We start from the raw sequence: 27,897 nt of genomic DNA, 5'->3' as shown, positions 1-27,897 counted from the left end.
TCTGGATCGCCCACAGTAAAAAAAAATATGTTTGAAAAATAGAGAAACACTCACTTCCGAAAATGTATTCACTTCACTTAAAACCACCGCGCACAGCACACGCATATGTAACTGATCACTTTGGCGTTGGACGCGCAGGCTTTATCAGCAGTCTTGCACAGTGAATCTTTTTCCGTTCGCGAACACGCGCATTATGTATGCAAATGAGCTAAGCATACATCTGCTATCTCATGTTCCATTGCTGTTATTTAACCGGTCACTATCACTTGGAAAGATGGCGAAAATTACACGTTTTTACATGATATTTACTACGAATGCCGTTTGTCCATCAATTCACTATGAAATTCACTGATACAGCGTCGAAAGGAAAACCTAAAGTTAGGCAGATTGATTTAATTTAAAAACATTACTTCACACACACGAGATTACGGATTAGGAGTACACTTCTTTTTACAGATTTCACGCGCCTCGAGTTGTGGTAAGAGCACAAAAATGTATGGTAGGCGTCAAGTCGTTTCGGAGACGATTAAGAACTCACTTCACTCTTATCTCCCGGCGCTATCACCGCAAGGTCTATTCGTGTCTCCTAATCCTTTTGGGAAACATTACGTAGAAGCTCATTTAAAAAGGTTCATTCCTTCAGGCAAAAGTTAGAACAGAAGTTATACTTTAGAAAATATTTTTTCGCCAATTTGAGGAACAAGCCCTTTTTAACTCACAGCACTGAATCACCTGCTTCCACGTGCCACGTGTTCAACAGGGATAATATACTTTGTGTAGCACTCATTTAATACAAGCGTTTGTCATTGCTATATTTTCACTACTGTATTTCCACGCTCCGAAATAGACTGGACCACGCACCGCACGCCAGTGAGCACCACTTGCGATGATACGGCGGGGCGCACAGACTGAAACTAGGGTCTGCAATGATGATGGTGTATGAATGATGACGCCAACAAAAACAAAACGGAGGGTTTAATTTTCATCTACATCTGCCCATTCTCTGGGCCAGGACAAGGAAGCGAACGAGAGACAGACACACAGAATCAAAACAAAGATAACTCACGGCCAATCGTCGTCAATGATTTTGTTTGCCAGGCGGCTAATGCCTGGTACGGGTGAAGAAAAAAAAAAGACAAGATTGCCCCGGTACATACGTACCACGCGTTTTCGCGGCACCTTCTTGCTGTGGTGGCGTTGTCCCCGATTAATCACTCTTCATCGCGCGCGCACACACCGAGGACAGTGGGATTTTTGACTTGAACCGTTTTGCATGTTGGGTGCCAATTGATTTGTGTCAATTCTGCGGGTCAAACAAACGAATTGAACGAATTTAATATCCCTTTTAATGAAACACACACACACACACGATCAACCAGTTTGTTTGGACACATTTTGTTGTTTTTTTTCTTTTCCCCCCAACCGATGGAAGGACATTATAATTCACTTGTTTCGTTTATCGTGCCGCACTATGCAAGATGCTGCCGTATATGGACTCGTTTTATTATTTTTAATACTTGTGGAATGTTAACCCGGCCGATACGTAAACAATGGGGCGAAGATTTGCACGAGAAACGATGCGCGTATGCCGCCCGCCAACTTACTTGAACTAAACCGCGGACCGCGTGCTGTGGCGCCACGCGTAGAACCACGTTTTAATCGCAACTCTCGTTGCTGTTCTCTCGCTCAGTGACGCTCAGACACGCACACATGCTTACAGATTTGCTCAAATTTTCGGTTTCTCAGCTTGGGCGGGGAATCGGGCCCCAATTTAATTGTTACTTTGCCGAGCGCAGTTCGTTTTTCGAACGTCGTTTATCGGCTTTCTTTGCTATTCTTCTGTATGCTGATTATGCTAATTTAAACAAGTGTTACATACCCTCAATTCACTTCATTTGCCCGGACCTGGATTAAGGAAAAATATAATAATGTTATTCTTTTCTCTTTACTGCAAACCTTCAGCAAATATAAGCCTGGCTTGGTTTCGGAGATTTTAGCCTCTCATTTTACTCACTTGTAAAGATCGGCGAGTGCTAAAGAAATACATGATGTTGCTTCTCGTAGCATACGCGAAATTGTGCTGCTGCTGGGCCGCTCTCATGTTTCGTTCTATGTTGCCTCCTATGTTGAAGTGAAGTTTTCGATACTAGACGACCGTCCCGGCGGCCTAGACGCTATACAGTTCCTGTGCGATGTGAAATTCATGAGGTCACTTGTTGCATTGCGCCTTTTTTTCTATTTTTCGCAGTGTGATGATGTTGAAAATGCTGCCGGTAAACACACACACACACATTGACGAAGACCTTCAGACATGTGCCAGATTACGAACCGTGCGATTATGCTTATATTTTTTGTGTTCATTTTACCGGCAAGAACCAAGTGTTACATATTTTGGATTGTTGCTTTATTGCGGTTAAAATGAAAATCTTATTTGAAGATGTCAAATAAGGAGAAAGTGATATGGTCATCATGGTTACCTCGTATACAAAAATTTCACAATCATAACACATCGTTTATGTTAGGTTTACTATTTTTATGTCAAAAGTCACAGTTTTATTGTTTAAGTATCGTGCGTGCGGCAGCTCAAATATGCAAGAAGGATACTTTTTGTTGCTTGTTGCCAGTTTGTTTTCTTTTGCCATAAAAGCATCATTAAAAGAAACAAATTCGTATCAAAACTGCGCATATCTTTTAACATATTTCAATGCTTAACTAATGTTGCACAAGTAGAAATAATCTCCAAAATCAACGGAACATCGCCTCTTACGACAGTCCAAGCGTAATTGCTTCCGTTTGTCGTGCACTCGATTTTTTAAAGTTATCCTCAGCAGTACGCATCAACATTGCCGCCGTAGCCACACCGGTTTGATCTACCAACCGTCGCAGGTATCCAATCGGGCCATGCAAAAGCTCGTGCGGATGGCCGAACTCGACTACGCGCCCAGCATCCATCACCAACACCCGATCACTGTCCATCACCGTGTGTAATCGATGCGCAATAGTTAATACTGTGCAGTGTGCAAATTTGGTACGAATAGTAGTTTGAATAAGTTTGTCGGTTCTGCAGCGAAGGAGAGAAAACATATAATATTGTAGTCATTAACGCAAACGATCACACCAGTCACACGTGATTTGCTACTTACTCTGGGTCAACGTTGGCAGTGGCTTCGTCTAGGACGAGAATTTTATTGTTCCGCAAAATGGCTCTAGCAAGGCACACCAGCTGCCTTTGGCCCATGCTAAAGTTGCTCCCGCCATCCGACATGCGGCACTCCAAACCACCAGCCAGCGATGATACCGCTTCCTTCAGCTCAACCTCATCGAGCGCATTCCACAGCTCATCGTCTTTGCGCTGATCGAACGGATCCAAATTGCTACGCAGCGTGCCCGAAAACAGAATCGGATCCTGCGGTATGATCGATATTTTGTTACGTAAATCGCGCAGTCCCAATGTTTTCGTGTCGATGTCGTCGATCTCGATGTTTCCCTCGAACGGAGCTAACCGGAACAGTGCCTGTATGAGGGACGATTTACCGGCACCGGTTCGTCCCACGATTCCGACCTTCTCGTTCGAACGGATGGTAAAGTTAAGGTCCTTCAGTACCCGTTCGCCATCTTCCGTGTAGCGTAGATCGACGTTGGTAAAGCGTATCGTACCGAACTCGGGCCAGTTGCGCTGCGGTCGATGCTTGGGTGCCGTTTCGAGCGGAGGCTCGGAAGGTAGGTTGGTGTACTCGTTTATGCGTTCCACCGAAACCATCTGGTTCTCCAGTTCTGCCGATTGCCGCATCCCCCACTGGCACATACCGACCAGGCTAATCGTCTTCGTGATGGCCAACCCAACGCTGCCACCGAGCATTTGCTGGCTATTGCCGACGAGAAAGCTTATCGTTACAATACCGATGTACAGTACGCACACCATATCGAGCCACAGTGCGAATGCACGGCTGGTCGAAATAAACATGTACCAGGCGGATGAGTTTACATCGAGAAATTCGTTAAACTCATGCCTCAGTACTGACTGGGCGCCAAACGCACGAATGGTGGAAAGCCCTTGCAGGGTTGCATTTGTGTGTGAGAAGAGGGGCGATCGGTTGATAGATTCGATGCGCTTTACCACGCGTGATGTGTTTAGGTACGTTTGCCGAATGTAATACATCACCACAGCGACGATCGCAGTAGGCAGAAGGAACCAATAGTTGACGATCGATACCACCGCTACAACCGCAATCATTTCCAGGAAGAACTGTAAGCAAAACGAAAGAGATGGTCAATTAATTTCCCCCTCGAAAAGAAAAGCTCGGTAGATAACATACCACAACACAGTCCAACAGTGCCATGGGTAGCGCCGAATCGATCGCTCCAATATCTTTCGAGAATCGGTTGAGAATTCTGCCGGAAGGATTCGTATTGAAGAAGTGCATGGTTGCGCGTGTTAATCCCCGGAAGAGCCGATCGTGTAGATTAACGGAAATTCGAAGACACACGTAAAAGAACGAAAACGATCGTTGCACCACCAAAATGACGAGCAGTATGATTAAACCACTGTAAATCCAGATGTATTGCTGTCGCTCGATGAAATTGCTCACGTCCGTTTGCTCCTTGAGCAAGATACGCACATCGCGCGAACTTAAAATTGTGTGATTATCATTCAGATCAAACTCGGGCGGAATACCGGCCACTTTTTCCTCCCAATTCACCCATTCTGCCACAAAAATATCCACCCCGCTGACAACAATTTGCGACAGCACCATGAGCACACTCAACCAAAACACCCACCCACAACTGTTGACCGCTGTGATGTAGGTTTTGTACACGGACAGGCCGACACTGCCGGTACCACCTTGAGATTCTTTTTCTTCCTCCTGCTTCTCTTGCTGCAGCAGATCCATCATTAGCTCGTCACGCTGCGAACCGGTCGACGAACCGCTAGTGCGTCGGGGACGCAAATTTTTCAGCTCCTTTTCGATTGGACTTTCTAGCGGAGATTCGTCGGGTGTCAGTGCCATGATCGATTCGATGTTTGATTTTTTCAACTCTCGAAAGCTTCCGCATGCCTCCACGCGGCCCCCATTCATCAGCACTATCTGCTGGACGTCTTTTAAGTACTGAAGCTGATGTGTTACCAGCACGCATACACTGTTGGCGAGGAAATCCCGAATGCACAGTTCGTAGATATGTTTGCCGACGTGCGTATCGACGGCCGATAGTGGATCGTCCAGCAGATAGATGTCCGCCTTTCGGTAGATAGCACGGGCTAGATTAACGCGTGCTTTTTGACCTCCGCTTAAGCTTATGCCGCGCTCTCCAACGATCGTTTGATCGCCGTGCGGGAAAAGTTCAAAGTCTTTCTCTAGGGCGCACACGCGTACCACCCGGAGATACCGTCGCTCATCGTACGCTTCCGTGAAGAGGATGTTGTTTCGCACACTGCCTTCAAACAACCATGGTTCCTGGGAGGCATAGCTGACGGATCCATAAATTTCTACCCTTCCATCATCCAGCTCAAGCTCTCCTAAAAGCACCTGAAGTAGAGTAGACTTTCCCGATCCGACCGGTCCCACAAGAACACACAATCGGCCTGGATCGACTGTCAAACTGACGGATTCTATGCCAACACTTGTCGCCTCTTCTGGTCCATCTCCTCCATCTTTTCCGATTCCTGCTGCTGCTGCTGCCGAAGGACACATCCAACGTGCCGTGGCGCTATCGAGTACGATACCTTTCCTATCGCCTTCTACTGTCTGCACCAGCCTTTTCGGTAGTAAGGGTTCCGAATCAATCTCATCACTTTTTACCCCAGCTTTGATGCCGTTCTGTTGCTGGGCTTTTTCTGTGATTGCTTTGGCTTCGGAATCCCTGTCGCTTGTATCATCCTTATCGCTGGTCGAAAGCAGAGTTTTTTTCGTGATGCTCCTTCCTTCTTTTCCGTCCGATTTGGTGCGTGTAGCGAACGAAGACTTTCCCTCCGGAGTGAGCAGAAAATCGCGTATACGTTTGAGTGAGATGTACCCCTCGGCACAAAAGGTGATAGCCATGGGCCAGAAGTGTACCATCGAATCGTTCAGTATGCTGTAGAACGACGTTACAATGAACACCTTTTTAGCAGTGATAACGTTCTCGGTGACGGTGTATGACAGCAGACTGATAAAAATGGACACACGCGATACGGTAAAAAACGATATGAGCGTTGCCCGTATGTACGCACCTCCCCGGATCGCCTGTATCTCTTTCCGCCGGATCGTCTCAATCATCTTGGCGAAGGAGCTCTCCCACGTGTACATCTTGATCACCTGTATGCCTTGTATGATTTCGTTCATGAAGCGCACTCGCAAATCCGTCCGCTTAGCCGCCTTCATTCGGTAGGTTGCCGTTTTCTTGCCCACCCAAGCTTGCAGTGGGATGAAGCTCATCAGGAATGCCATTCCGAGTAGGCCAGAGAAGCCGATCTGGCAGTAAATGAAGTAACCGAGCAGGATGGCTTCCATCGGACCCTTCCAAAGATCATGCACGAAGCACAGAGCAATGTCGAACTTTCCGACGTCGTTCGAGAGCAGATTGATGATCTTCCCGTTCAGTCCATCACCAGCAGTGGTCGATTTAGAGAGTTTAAGTACCTACAAAACGTGAGAGCGTTTAATGTATGTCAGAACCTATCCATAAATCATTTGCCGTGCTAATCCTCAAACAAAACATTACCTTGTTATAAATTAAGCACGAAGCACCAATGCGAAACTTCATTCCGAGTTGGAAGATGTAGAAGATGAATGGATGGAATGAGATGACCGATAACAGCGAGCAAGCGATAACACCTATCGCGTACAGGTATGCGTCCCGTTCGCTGATGGTGTCCTGGTTTGGGGTGAAGTAGGATACCAACTCTCCCAGCAACAGTGGCTGTGCGACACGGTTCGCTGTTTCGAAGGCCGAAAACAGTAGACCCCAGAAAAGGGTTTCCGGGCCGTACGCTCTCCAGTAAACACGGGCAAAGCTAGCCTTATCCGGTCCGCGCTGTTCCTCCTCCGACCACAGCCGTTCGAATGTTTCCGCCAACCCGTGACTGCTATGCTCGGGCAAGGTGGCGTACAGTGTTTCTTCCGTAATTTCTTTACGCTGTCCATGGCGAAACATATCCCGCAGCCACCAGAAGCTACGTTTCGAGAAGAAGGAGGCATTTTGGATTGGGTTGTTCTGTTTCCCCCTGCTGAATGCGTTTTCGCGGTTCATTCTAGCACTAGCACGCTTTGCTGATCGTGATCGTGATGTAAAACTGTTCAGTCCGATTGTTTCCGCTGTGGTCAGTCATCAGCCACACATCAACTCCCATCGGGTAGGGTACACAGGAGCTTGCGATGGTGATGTTTCCGCGTGATTTGCACGTTTCCCAGTGTTCTATAAAAGAAAAAAATAGAATTATCATTTAAAAAAGCTTCTTCAACTACAATATACAGATTACTGATTCAAAATACACGTAATCTATAGAAAAGTAGACAAATTCTAACAGGTCAACCAAAATAGGGAGTTATGAAATTGGTTACAGACTGTTGCCCACGGCTAGTGTGAGCGCGCCGTATACACAATGGGGCTGACCAAACTAATCATTCCGCTTCACTGATTCCGGTATCCCTTATTATGTTTGACATCAAAACAGAGCGCAAGAGGAGTGTTGTGGCCCATAGCACCATAGAGCAATGCGAAGAGTGGGAACCGGTTTTTCCGCTGTGTGTGTGTGTGTGTGTCGATAGCAGCGAGGGCTACCTGCTATCGAGTTTACCGGAGAAAAGCCCATATCTGCGTGTGCGGATGCATTCCAATCAAAGACGCGCGTTGTCTGTTCAGCTTGGGGGGATTTTTTGTCTCGTTATTCCATGCAAAATTCAGTACCATGTGCCTAATAACGGGTCTTTGTGTGCTGTTTGGCTCACAATTGAGTGGTTTGGACAATGGTTAGCATTGGGATCAAAGTTGTTCAGTATCTAGTATCGTTACCGGTAAATAATCTAACAAACGGCGTAACCAAAATGTATACACTATAAATATCTAGTCCCCGGTGATAGGAAGCACTATAGTACAGTTGCCATGGGAAATGACTTATGTCTAAAATTCTTGATGAGCAATAGGCAAAAAACGTCCAATTTGGTTCGGGTCGAAGGTCAATCGTAAACAGTGCTCAATCAATTCACTGGCACACTTTTAGCACCAACGCCACCTAGTTAACTCGTCCGGGATCGCTTTGCTAATATCCTTCACAACATTAGAGGCTTATGAACAGCATCTTAACACTTTGTCTGTGTCTGTCTTCTGTGGTCACTTCTAACACTTCCAACGAGAGACGCACCGGTTGAAATAAACATAATTTTACCAGGAAATTTAGTTCACTTTCTGCTGCAAGTCCGACGCTTCGATCGTACACTTCCACTGAATCCGAAGTGCGCGGTATAAACACACCCTTTGCGCGTTCAATCACCCTTGATTGATCGATGAAGAAGCGAACGTTCCGTTTGTTTTTGCTTCTAGCCAGCGACGGCCCCTGCACTCGCCATTCCATTTTATCGTACCGAGCAGGAGAAGTGTTACGCTGTTAGTTACACACCTTTGCAAGCACTGCTATTTTGTCAGTAAATTTATACCACTACAATAGCTGCAGAAACCTACCTCGCACGGCAGATCCGCTCACGGCCGCGGCTAGCTTATGAATGAATGGCAAACAATGAAAAACACAAACACACACTCGCGTACACGCATGCATGTACACAACAAGTTGACGAAAAAACAGCTGTCAATGACAGCTTCTCTCGCACTCGAAATCTCTCGCCGTGCGCGCGCGCTCTCTCTATTTCTCTCTTTCTCTGTTTTTTTCTTTCTCACAACCATCAGGAGAAAGAGAGTACCTACACCTAATTTCACTATGAACAATGCAGGTTCACAGTAACGGTTAAAACGCACTTGGTGCTTTGCCAAGGAAGGATCAGCCAAAATGATGTGTTGTTCAATCGATCGTGCACTTTCTTTCGTTCGTACAGAGAAAAGTGCATACATTATCCGAACACAGAAATGCTTACCGGTACAGACCACCATCTAGCACCGATGTCTAAACTGAACTGAAATACACTCACTCCGAAGGTTGCGTTTGTCGTATATTGTACAATGTTATCTTTCTGACTGTTTGGTGCCTGCAAGTCTCCTACTGATAAGCAACGTTGTCATGTTGATTTGCTACCAGCGGGTGATGCAAACGCACGCCGAAGCAAGAGACAAACGCTATTTCATAACAGAAAGTAATGTTGTGTTAAGTACTGCAATTAAATCTGCCTAATGAAGGCATGGTTTTAGCGTTGTGCAATGTTTTCCTTACTCTACCATGCATGCCTATATGTGATAGTGGGTCACAGTACTGATCAGTGACCATCACAAGGCGTATATCCTATTATCCTGATTCTCTAGATAACTCTTCTAATATTTTGTTCCTTTTTCCCATGCTCGTCTGTACAGGGCACGTTGGCGCGAAAATCGAACGATCTTCAATACACCGAACCCACGGCTGATGAATGTGTCGCTGCTACGCGACAACAAACTGCTGCACGGCCAAGAACGGCGAGGATCGCGCATGTCCGTGCGGTTACCGTCCCGCCAACCAAGCATGGCCTCACTGCGACCGCATTCTCCGAATGCATCGATAGGTAAGATAGGTCTGTATATGGGGGGAAGCTGGTCCGGATGTCCCGTCCACATTCTGTCTTGGCTTGGACGTAGTTGGCGTTACTCGTTATTGGTTCCTAGAGTCGTCGTTACCTTTAAGCCTCTTTCGCAAACCATTTCTTCCTTCAATTTCTATCGTGTCCTTGCCACTGTTGAACTGTTACTAAATCTAGAGCTTTATTTTTTTCTTTTTTATCGGTTTTTGTAGTTGTTCTTTTAAAATTGTTAATCTAATTGTTAAATTGATGAGCGTTTTTTGTTTTTACTCCTCTCGTCAATCCGGTGATTTAGAGAAGTCTGGTTGTTATTCTAAATTTTAATCGAAAAAAAGTACTCAGTAACTATCAAAACATCAATTATATTCAAGTAACGTGACACGCGTTGCAGAAATTTACTGTATTCTAATGGTTTTCCACATCCTTACACATTTTATGAAGAACTCGTAACAGGTTTTCTAGCAATTTCTTTCCAGGAATAAAAGAAATAATTTACAGGGTTTCTGAGTAGAACTAGACAAGTGCGAGGCATTTCTAGATAACGATGAAGATGAACTAAACAGAGGGACGGTTGAACTGGACAACCGTCGCCGTTTTTTTTTTTTGTAATTACGTTTAGAATGCATGGTTTTCTTTAAAAATGTGAGGTAGAAATACAATATTTGCAATATTTATTTTATTTATAATTAATTATGACGGTCCAGTGCCGTATTGTCAACACCGCTTGTGTTGAATTTTTTTAATAATCATATTGATAAGGCATTTCCTCCTTATTCTTTGCCTTATCCCGGGCATACTCGGTTAGAAATATTTGCAATACCTGCTCAAAATTTTATCTTTTGACAGAAGATGACAGAAGATGTTTCTGTTTATAATCGCTAAATCGAGTTCTTGTAGTTATTGTAATGGATATTTTACAAAATCAAAAATATTAAATCAAACGTACAAAAATTCATACACATTTGTTTTACCGCTTTTAAACATGTTCATGTTTCAACGGTTACTTTTCAAATATTTGCCAAGCGTTTCAAATATGACTGTCCAGTTCTACTTGACGATTGTCCACTTCCACCTAGCATTTGTCCATTTCAATTTGATCATTGTCGAGAAACGGCGACAGTTGTCCAGTTCATCTTTAGCATTGTCTAGAAATGCCTCGCACTTGTCTAGTTCTCTACTCAGAAACCCTGTAGCGAAATATGCCAAACAATACTAGAAGCTCAAACATCTGACTTATGGTTAATGATCTTTTTAAACTAATCGATTGACTTCGCTCGGCATGAACTACATCTCGCACAAAATGCTTCTTTGCTCTAGATAATGCTCTAGATATTTCTAGACTTCTATTCTAGACATTTGCTCTGTGCCTTTACGCATTGTACTGCTGCAATAGAATTTTAGATAATAGCATACGGTGAAAAAGGAGAAATACAGCTCCTTCTACAAACTCACTAGTATCAATTTTAAGTGATTAAAAATGACTTCGACTCTGATTGGCTAAAAAACACATAGCTCTCAATTGTAGAAAAAGAAGAGACGAGAATAAATCCGATCTGTTCATGTTCATGCGAAATTCAAACATTCATATGCTAACGCTTTGTGCAATATCACTACATGCGCAAATAGTGCAAATATGCTTTACATCGGCGCTTAACAACACGTTTCAATCATTCTTCAAAGATGTGCATATTCGATAACCAATTTTGCAATACATGTTCTTGTTCTTGTTTTGTGTTTTAAACAGTTGTAATTTTGACGGTAGTTGTTTTGTTATTCTTTCAAGTTTAAGTTAAAAACATTTAAACACATTTCACTTAACGTTTTGCAAAACATTTGTCAGAGTAGTTTTTTCTCTTTCTGTTTTTACTTTTTTGTTCACAACTTTCCCTTTTCTTTCTTGCTTGTATTTTTCTCTTTTTTCTCTCTTTTTTCTCTCTTTTTCTCTCTTTTTCTCTTTTTCTCTTTTCTCCTCTATGTATATCTTTTACCTACCACTTTCTGTTACATCTGTGCAGGCAGTCTGTATCCGCTACATGAGGTGGAAATATAAGAGTAATCAAACCTAACCGTACCAGTGTGCCTGGGTGTATACGCAGGAAACAGCTGTGCTATCTCTGCATTGACACATTGTAAAATATGCAATAATATGTATACTACACACTAAATGATTGAAGCTTTTGGTAGACCTAAAATTGCAAACACCAAAAAAAAAACCCGTGAAACTTCTATCCCTCGTCCCTCGTTTCCACAGAGACACACTCACATAGCAAAAAGGGCCAGCAGCAGCAAGATCAAGCGACTCCGGTACCGGGCACATGCCAGCAAACGAAACAATAGAGATGTTATGTTGTTGCCAACCATTTTTTGCTCAACTAGTGCAAAGCATCGTGGACAGTACAGACAGACAGACAAACAGACAGGCAGAGAAAGTGAGAGACAGAGAGTGAGGAATGATCGACGCATAACCTCGGAACAGCAGCATGTCGAATAGAGATGTCGAATATTTATATCGCTTTACTACTTGCCGAGGAATTGCTGACCACTGATGCACGCCGCCGGCTCTTTTACCAATCGCCCGCTAGTCGCTCCCTTGAATAAGATAATATAAAACAGAACAGCTTTAACGTATCTACGCAGATGATAAAAAAAGCAAAAGTTTGCTCACTAGTAGGTATTACATTTGCTCTTCAACAGCTCTCAAGTAATGTTGCAGTATAAATATATTGAAACCTTTGCAATACTATCTACCTTAGTTGCGCTATCTCCTGTAAAACTGTAATACTATTAACGTTAGGCAATTGAGCAATAATTCTATCTAAATTCTTCTCGGTAGTTATGTCCAATTAGAGCATTGAAGCCAAATACTATTTGGCAAAAATCTAACAAGTAGTGTAATTCACATGACGCTTTATAAGGTGACACGAAACACTATGCTTATGAGTTATTTGCATGCCGTCAGTAACGCTATCAATCATCATTTGGTTATTCAAAACCGTCCATTCATATTACGATTCATTAATTGGAACAGTCGTTGCAACATTTCTCTGTCATTCTGTTGCTCAATGTTGTGCTATGTGTTTTTTAGTCTATCTTGACTCGTACCCCTTTTTCAGGCTATTTAATTGTTCAACACCATCTATCTTCGCCTTCGTATCTTATCGAAATTGAAATGTCAAAATTGTAAAATAGAAAAATCAGTAAACAGCAACCATTTAATGCAAATAATGTGGATTCGAAAATGTTCACCTCGTATTCTTCTCCACCTTATTTCAAGAACGTTGGTAGTGATCCTCATATTTGCTGTTGTATTACCTTTAGAGACGAATAGAATCTCCCTGCTATTAAACATACGTTATCAACACGTATTTTGTTAGTCTGTAAAGTTGTACTTGATGGTTTGTTTTTTTAGAATATTCAAAACTTTGCGAAGAAAAAAACATCTATTCTTGTCTACATCTTTCTCTTCTCTCTACCTTCCTCACACGTTCCGTGACATAAACTGTGCTCTAGGCTCACGGCGAGGATCCCGCGGAAGCAGTAACGCGTCGGCCACTTCCACCAAATCCAACCGTAGCGGTAACCACCACCATTCGAAGGACAACGGCACAGCGCACCCGAACGAGAGTGTGACGGTTGAGATAGCGGAAATTAAGACATAAGTGAGAAAATGGAGTAGCGTAAAGTGAAATTTAATCAAAACAGAAAAGCGCCAAAACATGAGGAAAAGTGTTTTTCTTTTGTTTTCAATTGCACATTTTTTATTTGTGTCTTTAACTGTGAAGCTTGCGAAGTAACAAAAAAAAAAAAAAACAAAAACAAACAGCGTTGGCTTCCACTAACTCACCATTCCTAGGGACCATTAATCAGGAGCAGATGAGTTTCACAAAAAAGAGCCCAAACAAAAAAAACCGTAGGACCGCAGCACAATTAATGTTTAACTTTAGCAACTACCGAAACCGCACACTAGCGCACAAAACTTTAGCACTTGGCGCACAGAGTAATGAAATTCTCTTTCTTAAACACATTCGACATTTGCTACGTGAAATATTTAGCTGCTGTGAAGTGAAGTGATGGAAAGGTAATGGAGAAGTAGAACAAAAGAGTCCAACTATTGATGAAATGATAAATGCTAAAGTGACAAAAGGGGGGGGAAAAAAATCTAACATAAAACTTTGTGCATCATCATCAACCCGTGACACCACAGAGAGCAGGAGCGTGATTAGTTTGCAAAAGTTCCAGTCGTTTGATTGTGAAGGCTCACCTTTTCGTTGCTTAAAACGAAACGGGAACATACAATCCAACGGGCAAAGTTGAAGCATACAAAAGTTGACAGACGAAAAACTGGAGAACGTGTCCACACAGTGTGCATCTTTGCAAAAGTGCATTTCTAAAGCTTTTGTTCGACAAGACGTCACAGTATTGTGAAGAGAGTGCGAATGGGTGGAAGAGATTTACAAAAACAACAACAAAAAAAAACACATATAGAAACACGTGTAGCAAGAGCACATAAGACATAAGACAATCGAAGAATGGGTTGAGGCAGGTCGACGAACAAATATCATATGAGATCACGAGAGAGGGGGGAACAGTTTGCCGTGCAACAAATAAAAAATACAAAAACCGAAGAAAACATCCGTGATAAAAAGAGAGATTCTGATAATGAAGTAGTACTGCTAGTAACGAACTAAGGATAAACAAGGAAACAACAACCAATATCGTAAGATGATAGCGATTTAAATGAAGCAAGCAGAACAACATCTGCTACTTGCTGTACGCGCTAGATCGTACTAAATACGGTTGATTATTTAAGTTTGGATTCCTTTCATCGATAGCTCATTTCCGTGTGTAGACAAAGCAACAAATTAACCGATCTTGCGCAAATTTGTGATCTCTGCCCTAGAAGTCCAGAATAGAGAGGTTCAGAAGTACCAAACTGATACAGCTTTTTGATTAGCGAACAAAATATATTAATACATACTATACTAGGTAATATTGATTGAACTACTCAGCTGCAACAACAACAAGAAAAACCCTTTGAGATAAAATATTTGCTCTACAAAACGGGATTTAGCATTTGTCCATGTTCAGTATCGAACACTAGTGTAGAAGCGTTTACACTACTCACCATCGAATGCTTTAAAAACGACATTAAGAAACGCTTTCTCATCAGCAAGCAGTAGCGTGTGCAGAATGTAGCATAACGTACGTAGCGTTTTTTAGTTTCTGTTTGACGTACTTGAGGATCACTGTTAATCCTAACCCCACACGGCAACCACTCTCATTGCTTGTTGGTTAAGTGTGATCTTGGTTTGAGTGTGCATTTTGCTGTCCGAAAAAACAAAACAAAAGAATCATAACATTTTGCATCGAATAAAGTCATTTACTTGCTACTAAATATATGTGCTTCGCTAGCCCATCGATAACATACATTTGAGATATATGGGAAGCTTAGATGGAAGGCTGCACAGTCGAGGATGGAATGTCAAATGCCCATTTCTCTTTTTAAACCTGCTGCGTACGACCGGCAGACGCAAAGTACTAGATAGCGCCGGCTAGGAGTTCTAGCCAAATTCTAGTGACTACAACTACAAACCACAACTTGCATGTGATATGAGCGGAACGAATGTTCGTTTAGAACTTTCGTTTCGTAAGCTTAGGCTGTTAGAAGCTAGAATCGTAGTCAATATAGATCAAAATCCTATTGAAAAAGTACCCAAAAAAATGTTAAAAAAATTAAAAAAAAAACTAAAAAAAAACATTCACGCATATAAATATTCCCTATCACACAAACTGACAGAGTGTAGCCGTTCATGAAAGCGTAGCGTAGTTTTTCCCTTTAAAACTCCCTTATATTTTCTTAAATGCAACAAACTTAACACAATACCATTTTACAAGCAAAGCGCTGCCAAATGAAGTAAATATATGAAAAAAGGCAAAAACAAAACATACAAAAAAAACAATAAAATCGGAAAATATTTTAAAAATAGCTCTCTCTCTCTCTCTATCCCTCTTTCTTACACTTTTAATGCCCCGCACCTGGATAGCGCGCGATCGCCCTTGGGAAAAACGAACATTTATTTACACACCCCATGCACACAAGCAGCAGCTTTCCACGAGAAAACATGGCCAGAAATGTGAACTCTCGAATATTTTTCGTAAAATAGGGGAAGATTTTAGGAAAAATATTCGGAGCATATTCTGCCCAATTATACCGAAAAACGTTCATCCCAAGGAATCGCACATGCCAAAAGCACATGGAAAACATAAGGAATAGGTCCACAATAGTACGAACGGGTAGTAAAAACCTGAAAGGAACGGTTCGCAATACAAGTGAAAAGCGTATCCTTCCGCAACATTGAAGACACCCTACCTAACCCAAATAATTACTATATTTCCAATTAACCTATTTAAATTGTAGCGGCATGCATGAGAGCTTACCGTAAAAACAAAACAAAAACAAAAAAAAAACATCCAAAACTAACTATTCAAAAGCTTTAACACGAACGAAACAAACAGAACGGCGTAAAGGTACGTAAGCGCATATTGTATGACGATTGGAATAATCGAAGAATGGCGTACACTTAATAGAACCCACAATTCTCATATTGTAGTAGTGAAAACGTTGTGAAAATCGATTTTCTGCATTCTAGATTTTCGACCAACTTAACTTGCACATCATGAGCGTGTGATGATGCACCAAAAAAAAGAAAAAAAACACAAAACCAGCCCTTTGCCTACAGTCAAAATCAAACAAAATTAAGACGAACAAAAAGAACGATGAAAAATAATCAAAATGTATTTGAAATAGTTTTCTCGCGATATGTATAAATATACGTGTATGTATAAGAGAACAAAAAAAAAAATAACGAAATGCGAGTAAGAACCTTATAATAAATAGGATGGCTTTATACAGAACAAAATATATTGAAGTATATACATACATATACACACACACACACACACAAACACGTATGAGTTATACATAAAGAAAATCTATCTCTTTACCTATTCGTACTGCATTAAGAAATAAAAGTACCGTAGTTAAACCGAATGCGCACACTACAACCAGACAAGGAATGTAGAGAAGAGATAATGAGCAAGGAGAATGATAGAAAATACAAAAAAAAATCAGGCTTAGAATTTAACAAAACAAGCACATACAAAATAATCGCCGTAGATGGATAGATTTTGGAGGATGTTTAAACTCAACTTAATAACTCAATAGAAATGGCGCCTGCATCTGCAAATCGCTAGGGTTGGCTGACAGGTAGAGATAACAATGGTATCAGAATTTAATGCAACATATATCTACTAGAAACGAACGAAGCAAACCTACGAACATCACTGCAAAACCAGTCGTACATGTTAGGCTGGACGTTCCAAATCTGTATAAGAAACAGAAAATGATGAAAAAATTGAGAGCAACAAGTAGAAAAGAAAAAAAAAAACAAACTAGAAACGGGCGAAAATCACAGCAGATTGCTGGATTTACATACTGATTAAAGGACGAATGTAAACACAGAGAACACAAACAGCTAGCAAAACTAGCGCAAGAGAAAAGATGTATTGTAGCAAAACCAAGCAGTAGTAAATAGGAGATAACCGGTAGAGTTGACATCTGGAAAAAGGAACAATTGAGCGAGAAATTGAGAACTATGCTCTAGAAACGTCAGCAGTTCCTGAGCTACTACGTAACATTAGAACATTAGCCAAGCCAACAACAACATCAAGAAATGACCAACAGTACCAGAAAAGATCAATAGAAATTCGTAGCAGTTTTCCGCTTGTTTGTTTGTTTGTTGGTGCAGAGAGCGAATATACATACTGTGTTCTTGGCTACCTTTTCCTGTGCATGAACGTCAAGGGTTATGTGGAGATGGCATGCATGGATGGAAATGGACGCTAAAACGCCCGGTAATTTGAAATTTGGGGAAGAATTTCAAAGACTAGTTCGCGTTTTGCGAGTGTGAAACTCTGAAAAAGGATACATGCAATTTGAGTGTAAGGATTTGGCTACCATCCACATGAACTCGTTCTTGTACTTCTACCACATTTCTATTTTCATGCACAATTTGTGACAATTTGCTAGGTTAGCTTAGCATACATCATCACATTGCTGATTCTGATTTCCAACGCCCAGCGTGGGCAATAGTTGTTTCAGTACTCATTTAGATGGATTGTAGATGTAGGGTGAGTAGCGTCAAGTAAGTAAAGAGTAAAACAATAATTCATTAGTCAAATAATCATGAAACGACGACAACTGTGTACAACGCGCTAAACGTGTTTAAGTTTTTCGAAACATTACATTCCTTTCCGTAGCGAGATACAACCAGACAACAAATAGCGTAGGCATATTAGTAGACCCAGCAAACTTAGCCTAAAAATAAAAATGTATCGGAAGTTTAATCAAAACGCCTACCATTAGCATGTATTTTTGGGAAACTATTTTAAAGGTGCTGCCGCTCATTGCACCGCACACTACACTACTCGTACTGTCCTATCTCCTATTTATTATAACTGGTCTTCTCTCATCGAAAGGGATTTTAACGTGTACGAACATTATCGGACGGTTTACAACCTCCTGCCGTTTCCATTCTACTCCCTTTTCTACTTCGATTCAGAGCTAGTGGCGATACTGTGGAAACATTCGTCTGTGACAGTATGGTGCATACATTCAACATTGTGACTACAATTGCACGAACAAAATACACAATTTGCATTAAAGCGTACCAAAAACTCTCTCATCAATGTGTCCACTCTAACAACACCCCACACACACACACAGCATAAGCAGTTCGAATGGAAGGTTTAAACATACGGTTACACACTTACCATACGCCATACACTACTAGGCAGGCGCACACACGCTCGGCAGGCTCTCTTAAGCATAGCCTGAGCAGCATAAATGAAGCAATAGAGCTAGGGCACACGAAAGACCAGGTTGTTATGTGTGATGCGCGCGTACAAGCCTTGGCAGGTAGGCATAACGCTAACGCTATAATCGCACGGGAAGAAACAACTCTCGCATGTACATCCAAATCTGCACACGACGACACGATTGCTAACGATGCATACCTAAAATAATAAGCGACATCTTTACTATGAACAAAAAAAAAACAAAACAACCAAAAATACAAAAGAAAACACGATGAATGAAAAATCTAGCTAAGATGTATCACTTTACAGAACCTAAAAATCTTTTAATGAAACTTATTTACTTTACATAAACTAACAAAACCACAATGCCGGATGGGTGTCCTTTATGCTCAGTTCATGAAATGATGACCGTAGTGAATAATCCTGACCCAGCTGTAGAAATGCACAATGCTGTATCGGCAATCTGGTCAGAACTCTCGGACGTATCCACGCCATTGCTCCACGACTCTTCGGGCTTATTACGTTTAATATTTTTTTATAGACAGAATGGATCGGTGCCATTCAAATGGCATAATCAGGTTCATGAGATAATCAGTCTAATTCGCTGTACAATGGTGATTCTTAATATTAGTAGATTATTTTTGACCTTGCAGTTTTAGGTCAATTTTTTGGAGGCTCGTTTATTGGAGGTTTCCACTCCAATTACTGGTGCTTCTAATTGTTGAGTAAAGGTAGCAAAAAAGTACTCTCGTCTGCTTGTAAATGGAGTTGGAATATAAAATGGGTAGCTGGCGGCTTTTCTGGTCATATTGTACCTAATTCAGGTTTAAATGTAGTATGCAGTAAGATAAGCATTAAAGGTAGCATTACTTACCTTACACTTGCCGTACCAAAATTGTCTTCTATTTTCTTTCGTTCAACTTAAAAGGATTTCCCTTTTGCATGTTCACTATTCTATCACTCTATTTGAACGATTTCTTTGCTCTCCAATCTAAAAACTCATCAAACTCCTCATCATCATCGTCATCTTCGCGATCATCCTCTTCGGCTGTTTGTGTTATAGATTGGCTGACGTTTGCAAGATACATAGTGCGGCCTTCGGAATCCGTCGATCCTTTCATGGTTTTAACTTGCTCCTTCTTTTTTTCTAAATCCAACACCCGGGACCAATTGCGAATTTGTTCATCTATCTCTGCTATTTGCCGTTCGGCAGTAGATTCCTCTTGCTCTTCACTGATAATAGCCATGGAAACGTTTGTTGCTTCCTTAATTTCTTTTTGAAACTTTTCCCACTCCTCATCGTTCGGGTCCTTGTACTCTTGATTGCGCGCTTTTGCATCCATTTTGGGATCGTCGAAAAATCCTTCGGGCAATTTCTCTTCATCCGGTAGCACCTTAGATCCACCCGCATCAGGTGCAGCCTCTTCGGTATCCATCGATTCGACATGCTGCTGTTCACGGTGCCTTTCGGGAAGTCGGATGTTTACGAGATCCTTACGTATGGAGGAGACTACTGTATTGGCAGTATTTCCCGTGCCATTATCGAAAAAGTCTTCCGGTAATCCATTCTGTGTTACTTCCGGTTTAGTAGAATTCTTCAATATTCCTTTAATCTTTTTTACTGGCACACTTTCGGCAGCGGTTTGTTCAGTTCCTGCCCGTTTCAAATGGGATTGCGGTGCATTGCTAAGTTTTGAAGGCTCCGTACTTTTGGCCACAGAAGCATCCTTTAGCTTCTTGGCTAGTTCGACGTTTTCTTTGTGTTGCTTAGAATTGAGATGAACTTTCCAAACTGCGGCAGACCGTACTACCGACCGACAAAGGACGCACATTAACTGTCCTGCATCGTTATACGTATATAGGCAAAAAATAAGTTAAGGAACATACATTCGGTAAGAGAATAATACAGAAAAATAATCAATATCATTGGAAAAGGATATTTTGCTAGAGGTGAATCGATTCGGTTCGATTCGCCGTCCGATTGTTGCTGTTGCTTGGATGCCTTAGTTTCACTCATAATACGCCGCAGATCTTGCTGCGAGTATTTCTTTTTGGCCAACTTGAAAGCTGCAGACATTTTTTAAACTTGACAAAACTACAATAAATTACAAAATCCCTTAGAAAGCCTTACGGCGTACAGCTAGCTGTGTTTTATTTCGCACTCGGTTTTATTTATCAACAATGCTTGACAGCACTCGATGACAGCGCCAAAGCACAATCGATTACACAGAGTGTTAAGTCCGTGGTACGCTTCTTTGGCATTTCGGTAAAAATCTCATATAGTACCCCCCCTATAAGGTCGGCAGCAGCCCTGTACTAAAAACTGGATTGTGCACGGTTATCGGGTCATGTGGATTTGACAATTAAATCATAGTTATGGTTTGTTTATGTTTTGATTTGAACACCAACAGCGGTTGCTGGAGCAGTGGAAAATAAATTCGTAGCCGAATATAGAAAGCAGAACTTATTGGTATGCATTATTTCTTTGTGTGTTTTAGAAAGAAAGAGTGATTAATAAAAAAAAACCACTGGTGAATGTTTATTAGCAACTCGTTTCCGTAATTAACAACGAGATTCCTTCGCTGTGGCTATTCTTCACTGGACCAGTGCGTTTTGTGCGGTAAGAATCACTTTGACAATCGGAATATGGGATTGTTTTAACGCTGTTTTTCGTCCCGAACCGTTTTTCAGATGCATCGAAAGTTGTTGTTCCGGAAGCATTGCGTGAAAACGTGGAAAAAAGGAAAAAAAAAACAAAGTCAAGCTTTGTTTGGTGTACTGTACGAAGAGCAAAAAGTAAGTGCTTCGTAATGTTGGTTGTAACGAGTGGGTTTAAATTAATCCAAACTATTTCTTACAGCATTCATATTCCCAAAGGATAGGATAGGAAAGGACAATTTCCATCATGCTGTCCAGGTAAGAGCGGTTTTCCAGCAGCCAATCATTTGCATCTTGCTGGCTGATGAAATAATTATACTTGTTTTCTCCCTTTGCTCGTGCATTTTCCGCAGCGTGGCACCATTATGCGAAGTTGCATCTGTAGAGCATACGGATTCTTCCGGGTCAGGTGCAGGAGAACCGATTGCTTATGTGCTGCAGGTTTGGTTCTTCTTGGCAGCAAATGTCATCACAGCGGAAGGTTCGCAGCAAGAACATCGGTACGAACAGCGGCCTTAGTGTACATCTATAAGCCGGGAAGGTCACAATAAGAGCCAGATAATAGGCTTTGTGTTAGCATTAGTTGCATCGTTCGTTTATTGTGTAAAGTGAGTAGTTCACTTCCGATCTAAGTTTTCCTTTCTATTGTTTTTCTTTAGTTAGTTAGTGATGAGTGTTCAAAAGTGTGTATGGTTCGTAAGCGTTTCTATTTGTGTGGCATTCCTTAAGTGTAAGTTGAGTGTAATAAAGTGAAGTGTCTTTAATTCATTTGCAATAGTGCGATTTCATTTTGGCTTCATCAAAATAGATGTAACGTTCGACCCAGATGTGATGCTGTGATGCTTCCGAAAATTTGTGAAAGAAAATAAGTTATCACAGCTAAACATGTATATATTGTTGAAAGAAATGATCAGGCGAGTTGAGGCAATAATGCTAAACGGTGTACAATAGTTAAAACTGGTATCTGCGCTTTCCAGTTTATCTTAGATATGTTCGGCTTAGAAATTAGAAAGTGATTTCGTAAAAAAAGTGCAATGCTGCAAGCGCTGCACTCATGTGCATCGGTGTAACCGTGTTGCCGGTGCTCTCGGTCCATACTCAGTTAACCAAAAATCATTAAGTGGGGTCAATATTTTAGCAGTTAAAGCTTTCGTGAACCGGAGCCAAACTGCTTCCATTTGAACGTATCGACAACTGGATGATGTAGTGGAAATGCCTTCGCCAGATCGGTTTGTATCGTTATCTAGGAAAAGGATTTAACCGCGATGAAGGTTCGTATAGTATTTTTATCACTAAGGCCCTTAACAGATGCATCTATTCATCAAAAACACACATCCATCTTCAACAGACACACCAATCAGACATTCAATCAACCATGCTGATCCTTGTTAGTGGTTAGAATTGTATAACATTTTGCAGATCGCGTTTTATTCTGCGCTGCAACGAGATGGATCACGACCGTTCGCGCACCTGTTATCTCTTGATGTTGGGTAGATATTTTACTTATATTTCTTGCTTTTAGTTACCTTTCAATAATCGTGAGGATTTTTTTTTTCTTGAAAAGGATCTTGTGTAGCAGGGAAAGCAATAGACACCCGGGCATCCTGACGCGGGAAGTCCGAGTTAAGCTCACTTGTTTACCTGCTTACTCGTTATGGTTTCTGACCTTGACCGTGACCTATTGATGCAGGCGCATAAGTTTTTATTGTACTTGGATGGTTGTGTTGTAGGCTACCTGCTGGGTTATTGTGTTGTTCTTCTGTTCTGTGCTGGCTCTATGTGTGAACTCTTGTCCATCGATGTTGATTGTAGTTGACCCGGGGAGCCCTTGTCCGGTTCAACGATTGAGACCGGAGGATGCCTCCGACTTGATGGAGCAATTTCGGATTAATTGAAAACCAGAGGATGACTCCGTCTTCAAATGACCAGACTAGTGGTGTTAGCTTGAATTTTACTTTATTAAGGTTCTGACTTACTAATTTATACTATAAAAATGCTGAGCGATCCGCGATCGGCTATAACTTTTAACCTAGTTTTTGATTTATTTGCTCGTGCTTCGATCGTGTTTTTTTTTTAGATTCAGCACTTGAAGCCACGCGCTCGATATTGGGGCGTCAAAAATATTGATCCTCGTGTTCTTCTTTACGTGCAGCATATTGCAATACTCTTGCACTGCATTTCTGGTCTGCAATTACCTACGGTCCAATGACAAAACTGGCCCTTCTGTTAATGATTAAAAGACGATAAGCAGCATGAACAGTGCATGAAAACGGCACGGTAGGTAAACTGTTCAAAAATGTTTTATTCTTTAGATTTCAAACTATCAGCCTAACAGCAATGGTTTGCGTTGATTGCAGGACCATGAGGTTTCTTCCTTCAGAAGAGATTTTTCAACGGATCTCTTCTTTATGATCAACAGCAATCATCAGATGCCGGTCATTTAACATACTCACACCGAACTTGTGGAAAGTTTAATATTGAGGAAAAAGGTTATTCTTTCAACGAAACAGTTGATTCTTTTTCGTCTGTAGCATCGATCCAGATCCAGGAAGAAACTAGCAACTAGATGGCTAAACAAAATTGGTATTGATAGCTCTGGTGTTTAAATTAAATGAATGAGTGCATTAGTGTCAAAAGGAAATTGACCATCCTTCTAACTATGCTTCGCTATATCGTGACGGATCTAACGGTGCGCAGAATAGGCGGCCGCCTGGGTGTAAGGTGTATCATATGAGGTGTATCGTATAAGAGGGATTCAATAACGGGCTTCTTATGGGATGAATCGTCGAAATAGTAGTTGGTATACAGATTCTATTTGGTTCCATGATTGCCACTACCACTGATGTCACAATTGGTAGTTTTAAGTTTAATAAGTTTTGGTTTTAAAATCAGTTATCTCATTCTATTCGTGACTACTTTTACATGACTACTTATAACGTTCTTAAACGTTCTTAACAGAGTCTATACAATTCGCAAAGTAACAATAGATTGATACAAAAATCATTGCATTATCTAAGCTAAATAAATATGAAAAATAATATGGGCATTATAATAACACAGTCTCCCAATCCTGTTCGTATATGATCTTCCATAGCGAACATCATATCCCAGCTGAGCACCACGTGGAGATATGATACGGAGTTCCAAACTAACGGATGAATCATTTTCCAAATTCGGACATTAAATGATACTTATTCGTCATTTCGCGTTAGCTAGCCAGCTGGAAAGAAATGGTGTTATTAAAATGCATGTGAAAGAAAATATACAAATGATATTAAAATTATAATTAACAACAAGAAACTTACCGAAATTCCTGAACAGCTTTGATAGCATGTAAAACACTAAGGAAGCTGTTCTGGTTCTGCTGCTTCAGCTGGTACTCCCGAAGGTAAGATATTAATGATCCACGATTACTGCCCTTGGATCTTAGGAAGGGCTTCACCGAACGCCACAGATTTTCAATGTTCTGCGTACGGATAAAAGCATTGTTCGGATCGACGAAATTTTCAGAATAGTTGATGGTTTCATGGACGAAACCATATTGGTCAAGCCCGATATATCCTCTCCAACCATCCGTTAATATCGTACTCCCGGGAGCTACATGCTGGTTGATAATTCGATGCAGCATTGTCGCATCTCGCTGCAGGACCAGCTCCAAAAATATGTCCCTTGTTTCGCGACATATTCCGCCAACCAGCCACACTTGGTTGTTTTCCGCCACACGCCTCCGGTTATACTTGCGCTTTGTGACGTCGGATTCATCGATTTCCACCGTGAGTCCATCTCCACCAATCACGCTACCCTGAGTTTCAATAAACTCCTCCGTGACTTCGCGCAGTAGTTTGTATCATTTCTGTATGGCATTCTTACCGGCTGCACATTCGGTTGTTGCAATGGCCTGCTTGGATTCGCGAGACCATTCATACGTTATCTCCATCAGGGTCGATAACGGCAGCTTAGTATTTTTGAATATACTACCCATACTGACAGTACACTCCCAGCCGGTGCAGGTCGATGTAGGCTTGCAAATCCATTTGCAAGCATTTGCCTTTTTGGTGGTTTTCAGCTTCACCCGGTTGCATTTCTGGCATTGCTGGGCGGGCGGTAGTAGATGCGCTTCCTGCATTAATCGCACCATGGTCTGCTCCTCTCCGGTTATTTTCTTCAACTCCGTCAAGCTGGTCACTTCCGCAAATGAATCCATCATTTGGATTTGATATGCAAGTAAAGAAAACTCGAAAAAAGATAATAGCCACGACTGATAAACACCTTTTAACCTCAAAAATAGACTAAATTTTTCTGTCTCTGTGTGTTTGTATGGACAACACCAAGTTGTCACGCTCATTCGATACACATGTGGGACATGTTTTCTAATACACATATTTGTTCAGTTCCTGCTTCAGTATTTGAACGTATATTTACGACACCTACAGGCACGTAAAATTAGGCGCGAAAAAGTGCTCTTGCATGTTCGGGGAACGCGTACTTGTTTGTGAGTGTCGTCGAGAAAAGATCAAATATTGAGCAGGTCATGTGTATATGCATTGGTTATGGAAAAATCGGATCTGAGTCATTCATATCACGACAGTATTGCTACTTATGGTGGCAATGGTGTGATTGGCATGGATGGATGGTTTACTGCGAGAATAAATAACAAATATAGGCTTACTTTTTGTAGCCTACAGCTGATCATTGAGCCGTCTGCGGGAAACTTGTCGCTTGGCCATTTGCATGAGACAACCAGGAATAAATGGCTTATCCATTTTAGCAAATTGATAAGCATCAGCGAAACGGCAGTTTGCATCCAAAGATCCTTTGGGAATATGAATACTGTAAGAAATAGTTTGGATTAATTTAAACCCGCTCGTTACAGCAAACATTGCGAAGCACTTATTTTTTGCTCTTCGTACAGTACACCAAACAAAGCTTGACTTTGTTTTTTTTTTCCTTTTTTCCACGTTTTCACGCAATGCTTCCGGAACAACAACTTTCGATGCATCTGAAAAACGGTTCGGGACGATGTTTTTCGTCCCGTTTCGTTTCGTGTTAAAACAATCCCATATTTCGATTGTCAAAGTGATTCTTACCGCACGCATCGTACTGGTCCAGTGAAGAATAGCCACAGCGAAGGAATCTCGTTGTTAATTACAGAAAAGAGTTGCTAATAAACATTCACCAACGGTTTTTTTTATTAATCACCCTTTCTTTCTAAAACACGAGCCCACACAAAGAAATAGTGCATACCAATCAGTTCTGCTTTCTATATTCGGCTACGAATTTATTTTCCACTGCTCCAGCAACCGCTATTGGTGTTCAAATCAAAACATAAACAAACCATAAATACGATTTAATTGTCAAATCCACATGACCCGATAACCGTGCACAATCCAGTTTTTAGTACAGGGCTGCTGCCGACCCTATAGGGGGGAGACTATATGGGGTTTTTACCGTTTTTAGAGTTTGCAATATTTTTGAGCATCAAAACTGCATGACTTCAATTTTGAATTGCCAAATTCATACATTTGGCTATGCGTTTGAATATTCGTCCCTTCTAATATTCCTTAAATTTCAGCAGGAGACGCTAAAATCATGGACGGGCTCGTATATCTACGAGCATTTAAGCGCTACAATAGGGAACTTCGGGGCGAATTGCTATGCGAATGAAAAAGGCCTCGTGTGGACACGGCCTTATACTGTACGATTCGAACGATGTGCCGAATTTTAGTACAGGGCTGCTTTGTACAGTTAAAACATTCAGGTCTTTTACGAAAACTCTGATTTAAATCGGGTTTCACAAGGTGGTTGTACTTCCTGCTTTTTTACATATTTTTAGTTATATTTATTGAAATTACACAGCTATTAGCAAGCTATTTGTAGATTGCTGGGCTGTTGATTTTACTTAAAGCACCATAATAAGACAACCATTCAGATGGGAAAAGATATCGGTCCTGCCTTGTTACGAATCGTTGCCACTGCACTAGTGTTATAAACTACAACTCCATTAAGAAGATAATCGTTTAATTCTTTTAGATTTAACGATTAAACGATTATTAAACGAGATTTAAAGATGACGGCCAAGAGCCGTCATATTGGAACTTTGCCCAAAATTGACAATGCTATTTCATATTGAAAATAGTGTTAACCATCAGATTTAGGAACGGTCCGTTGGTTGGGCGACATCGGCGCCAGTCTTCTCAGAGCAGGACCGGAGTTGAGATCCCATATGGACCGTTTCCCCATAGTGAGGACTGACTATCCAACTACGTGGTATATCAGCAAGTCCTATAGTAAGCCATTTGATGACCACCATAACCCAGTAGTTCGTTAAGCCAGGAGGATGAAGAATCAATTCACTTCAAAAAATGGATTGTAATGTTTTCACTGATCGTGATCGGCAGGGACTTGTGCTATTGCGCTCTGACGTCAGTGATATTGAGCGCTTGCCTTTTAGTTGATTCTTACGTACTATAAAATTCAAACAACCATAACTATGATTATTTCCAGATACTTAGAGAATAATTCATACTTATTTCCAAACCTTAAATTTATACGAATGTTCACTTAAAATTGCAACAATGCTAAAGAAGTTTGCTGAGGTATAAATTATTTAAAAAAAGTTATTTTAAACGGGCCGCCAAGTTCCAATTGAAGAACGGTAAAGTAGTAA

General features: G+C 41.3%; 3 protein-coding genes and 1 pseudogene across 3 annotated transcripts in view; 1 reads left to right on the top strand and 3 right to left on the bottom strand.

Moving 5' to 3' along the window:
- Window positions 1-2,735: 2,735 nt before the first annotated feature.
- Window positions 2,736-7,227, bottom strand: LOC126556724 (ATP-binding cassette sub-family C member 4). The gene is made up of 4 exons (XM_050212186.1): window positions 6,700-7,227; window positions 4,317-6,617; window positions 3,144-4,246; window positions 2,736-3,061 (listed from the first exon to the last, which is right to left on the bottom strand). Exons 1-4 carry the CDS (start codon window positions 7,225-7,227, stop codon window positions 2,764-2,766), a joined length of 4,230 nt encoding a protein of 1,409 aa, XP_050068143.1. The 3' UTR covers window positions 2,736-2,763.
- Window positions 7,228-9,267: 2,040 nt separating this feature from the next.
- Window positions 9,268-27,897, top strand: part of LOC126559524 (uncharacterized) — a 174,982-nt gene continuing 156,352 nt past the window's right edge. The window contains exons 1-3 of the mRNA XM_050215693.1: window positions 9,268-9,278; window positions 9,493-9,689; window positions 13,206-13,367. Of these exons, the coding sequence (XP_050071650.1) occupies window positions 9,545-9,689; window positions 13,206-13,354 (294 nt within the window). The 5' untranslated portion in view covers window positions 9,268-9,278; window positions 9,493-9,544 and the 3' untranslated portion in view covers window positions 13,355-13,367. The remainder of the gene's footprint in view (window positions 9,279-9,492; window positions 9,690-13,205; window positions 13,368-27,897) is intronic.
- On the bottom strand, window positions 19,528-20,649 carry LOC126559848 (zinc finger protein 830). Its single transcript, XM_050216021.1, has 2 exons — window positions 20,513-20,649; window positions 19,528-20,426 (listed from the first exon to the last, which is right to left on the bottom strand). Exons 1-2 carry the CDS (start codon window positions 20,647-20,649, stop codon window positions 19,535-19,537), a joined length of 1,029 nt encoding a protein of 342 aa, XP_050071978.1. The 3' UTR covers window positions 19,528-19,534.
- Window positions 21,636-25,434, bottom strand: LOC126567241 (uncharacterized; annotated as a pseudogene).

The sequence above is a fragment of the Anopheles maculipalpis genome, chromosome 2RL, assembly GCF_943734695.1.
Source record: "Anopheles maculipalpis chromosome 2RL, idAnoMacuDA_375_x, whole genome shotgun sequence".
Classification (NCBI taxonomy): domain Eukaryota; kingdom Metazoa; phylum Arthropoda; class Insecta; order Diptera; family Culicidae; genus Anopheles; species Anopheles maculipalpis.
This window is presented reverse-complemented; position numbering and strand designations above follow the sequence as displayed.

Excerpts from the sequence above, each read along its gene's own strand:
- LOC126556724 (XM_050212186.1), bottom strand. The coding sequence starts at position 7,227 with ATGAACCGCGAAAACGCATTCAGCAGGGGGAAACAGAACAACCCAATC. Across the intron at positions 6,618-6,699 it reads CGTGCTTAATTTATAACAAG|GTACTTAAACTCTCTAAATC; the intron begins GTAATGTTTTGT and ends CACGTTTTGTAG. Across the intron at positions 3,062-3,143 it reads ACTGCCAACGTTGACCCAGA|AACCGACAAACTTATTCAAA; the intron begins GTAAGTAGCAAA and ends CCTTCGCTGCAG.
- LOC126559848 (XM_050216021.1), bottom strand. The coding sequence starts at position 20,649 with ATGTCTGCAGCTTTCAAGTTGGCCAAAAAGAAATACTCGCAGCAAGAT. Across the intron at positions 20,427-20,512 it reads ATCGATTCACCTCTAGCAAA|GTATAACGATGCAGGACAGT; the intron begins ATATCCTTTTCC and ends TTGCCTATATAC.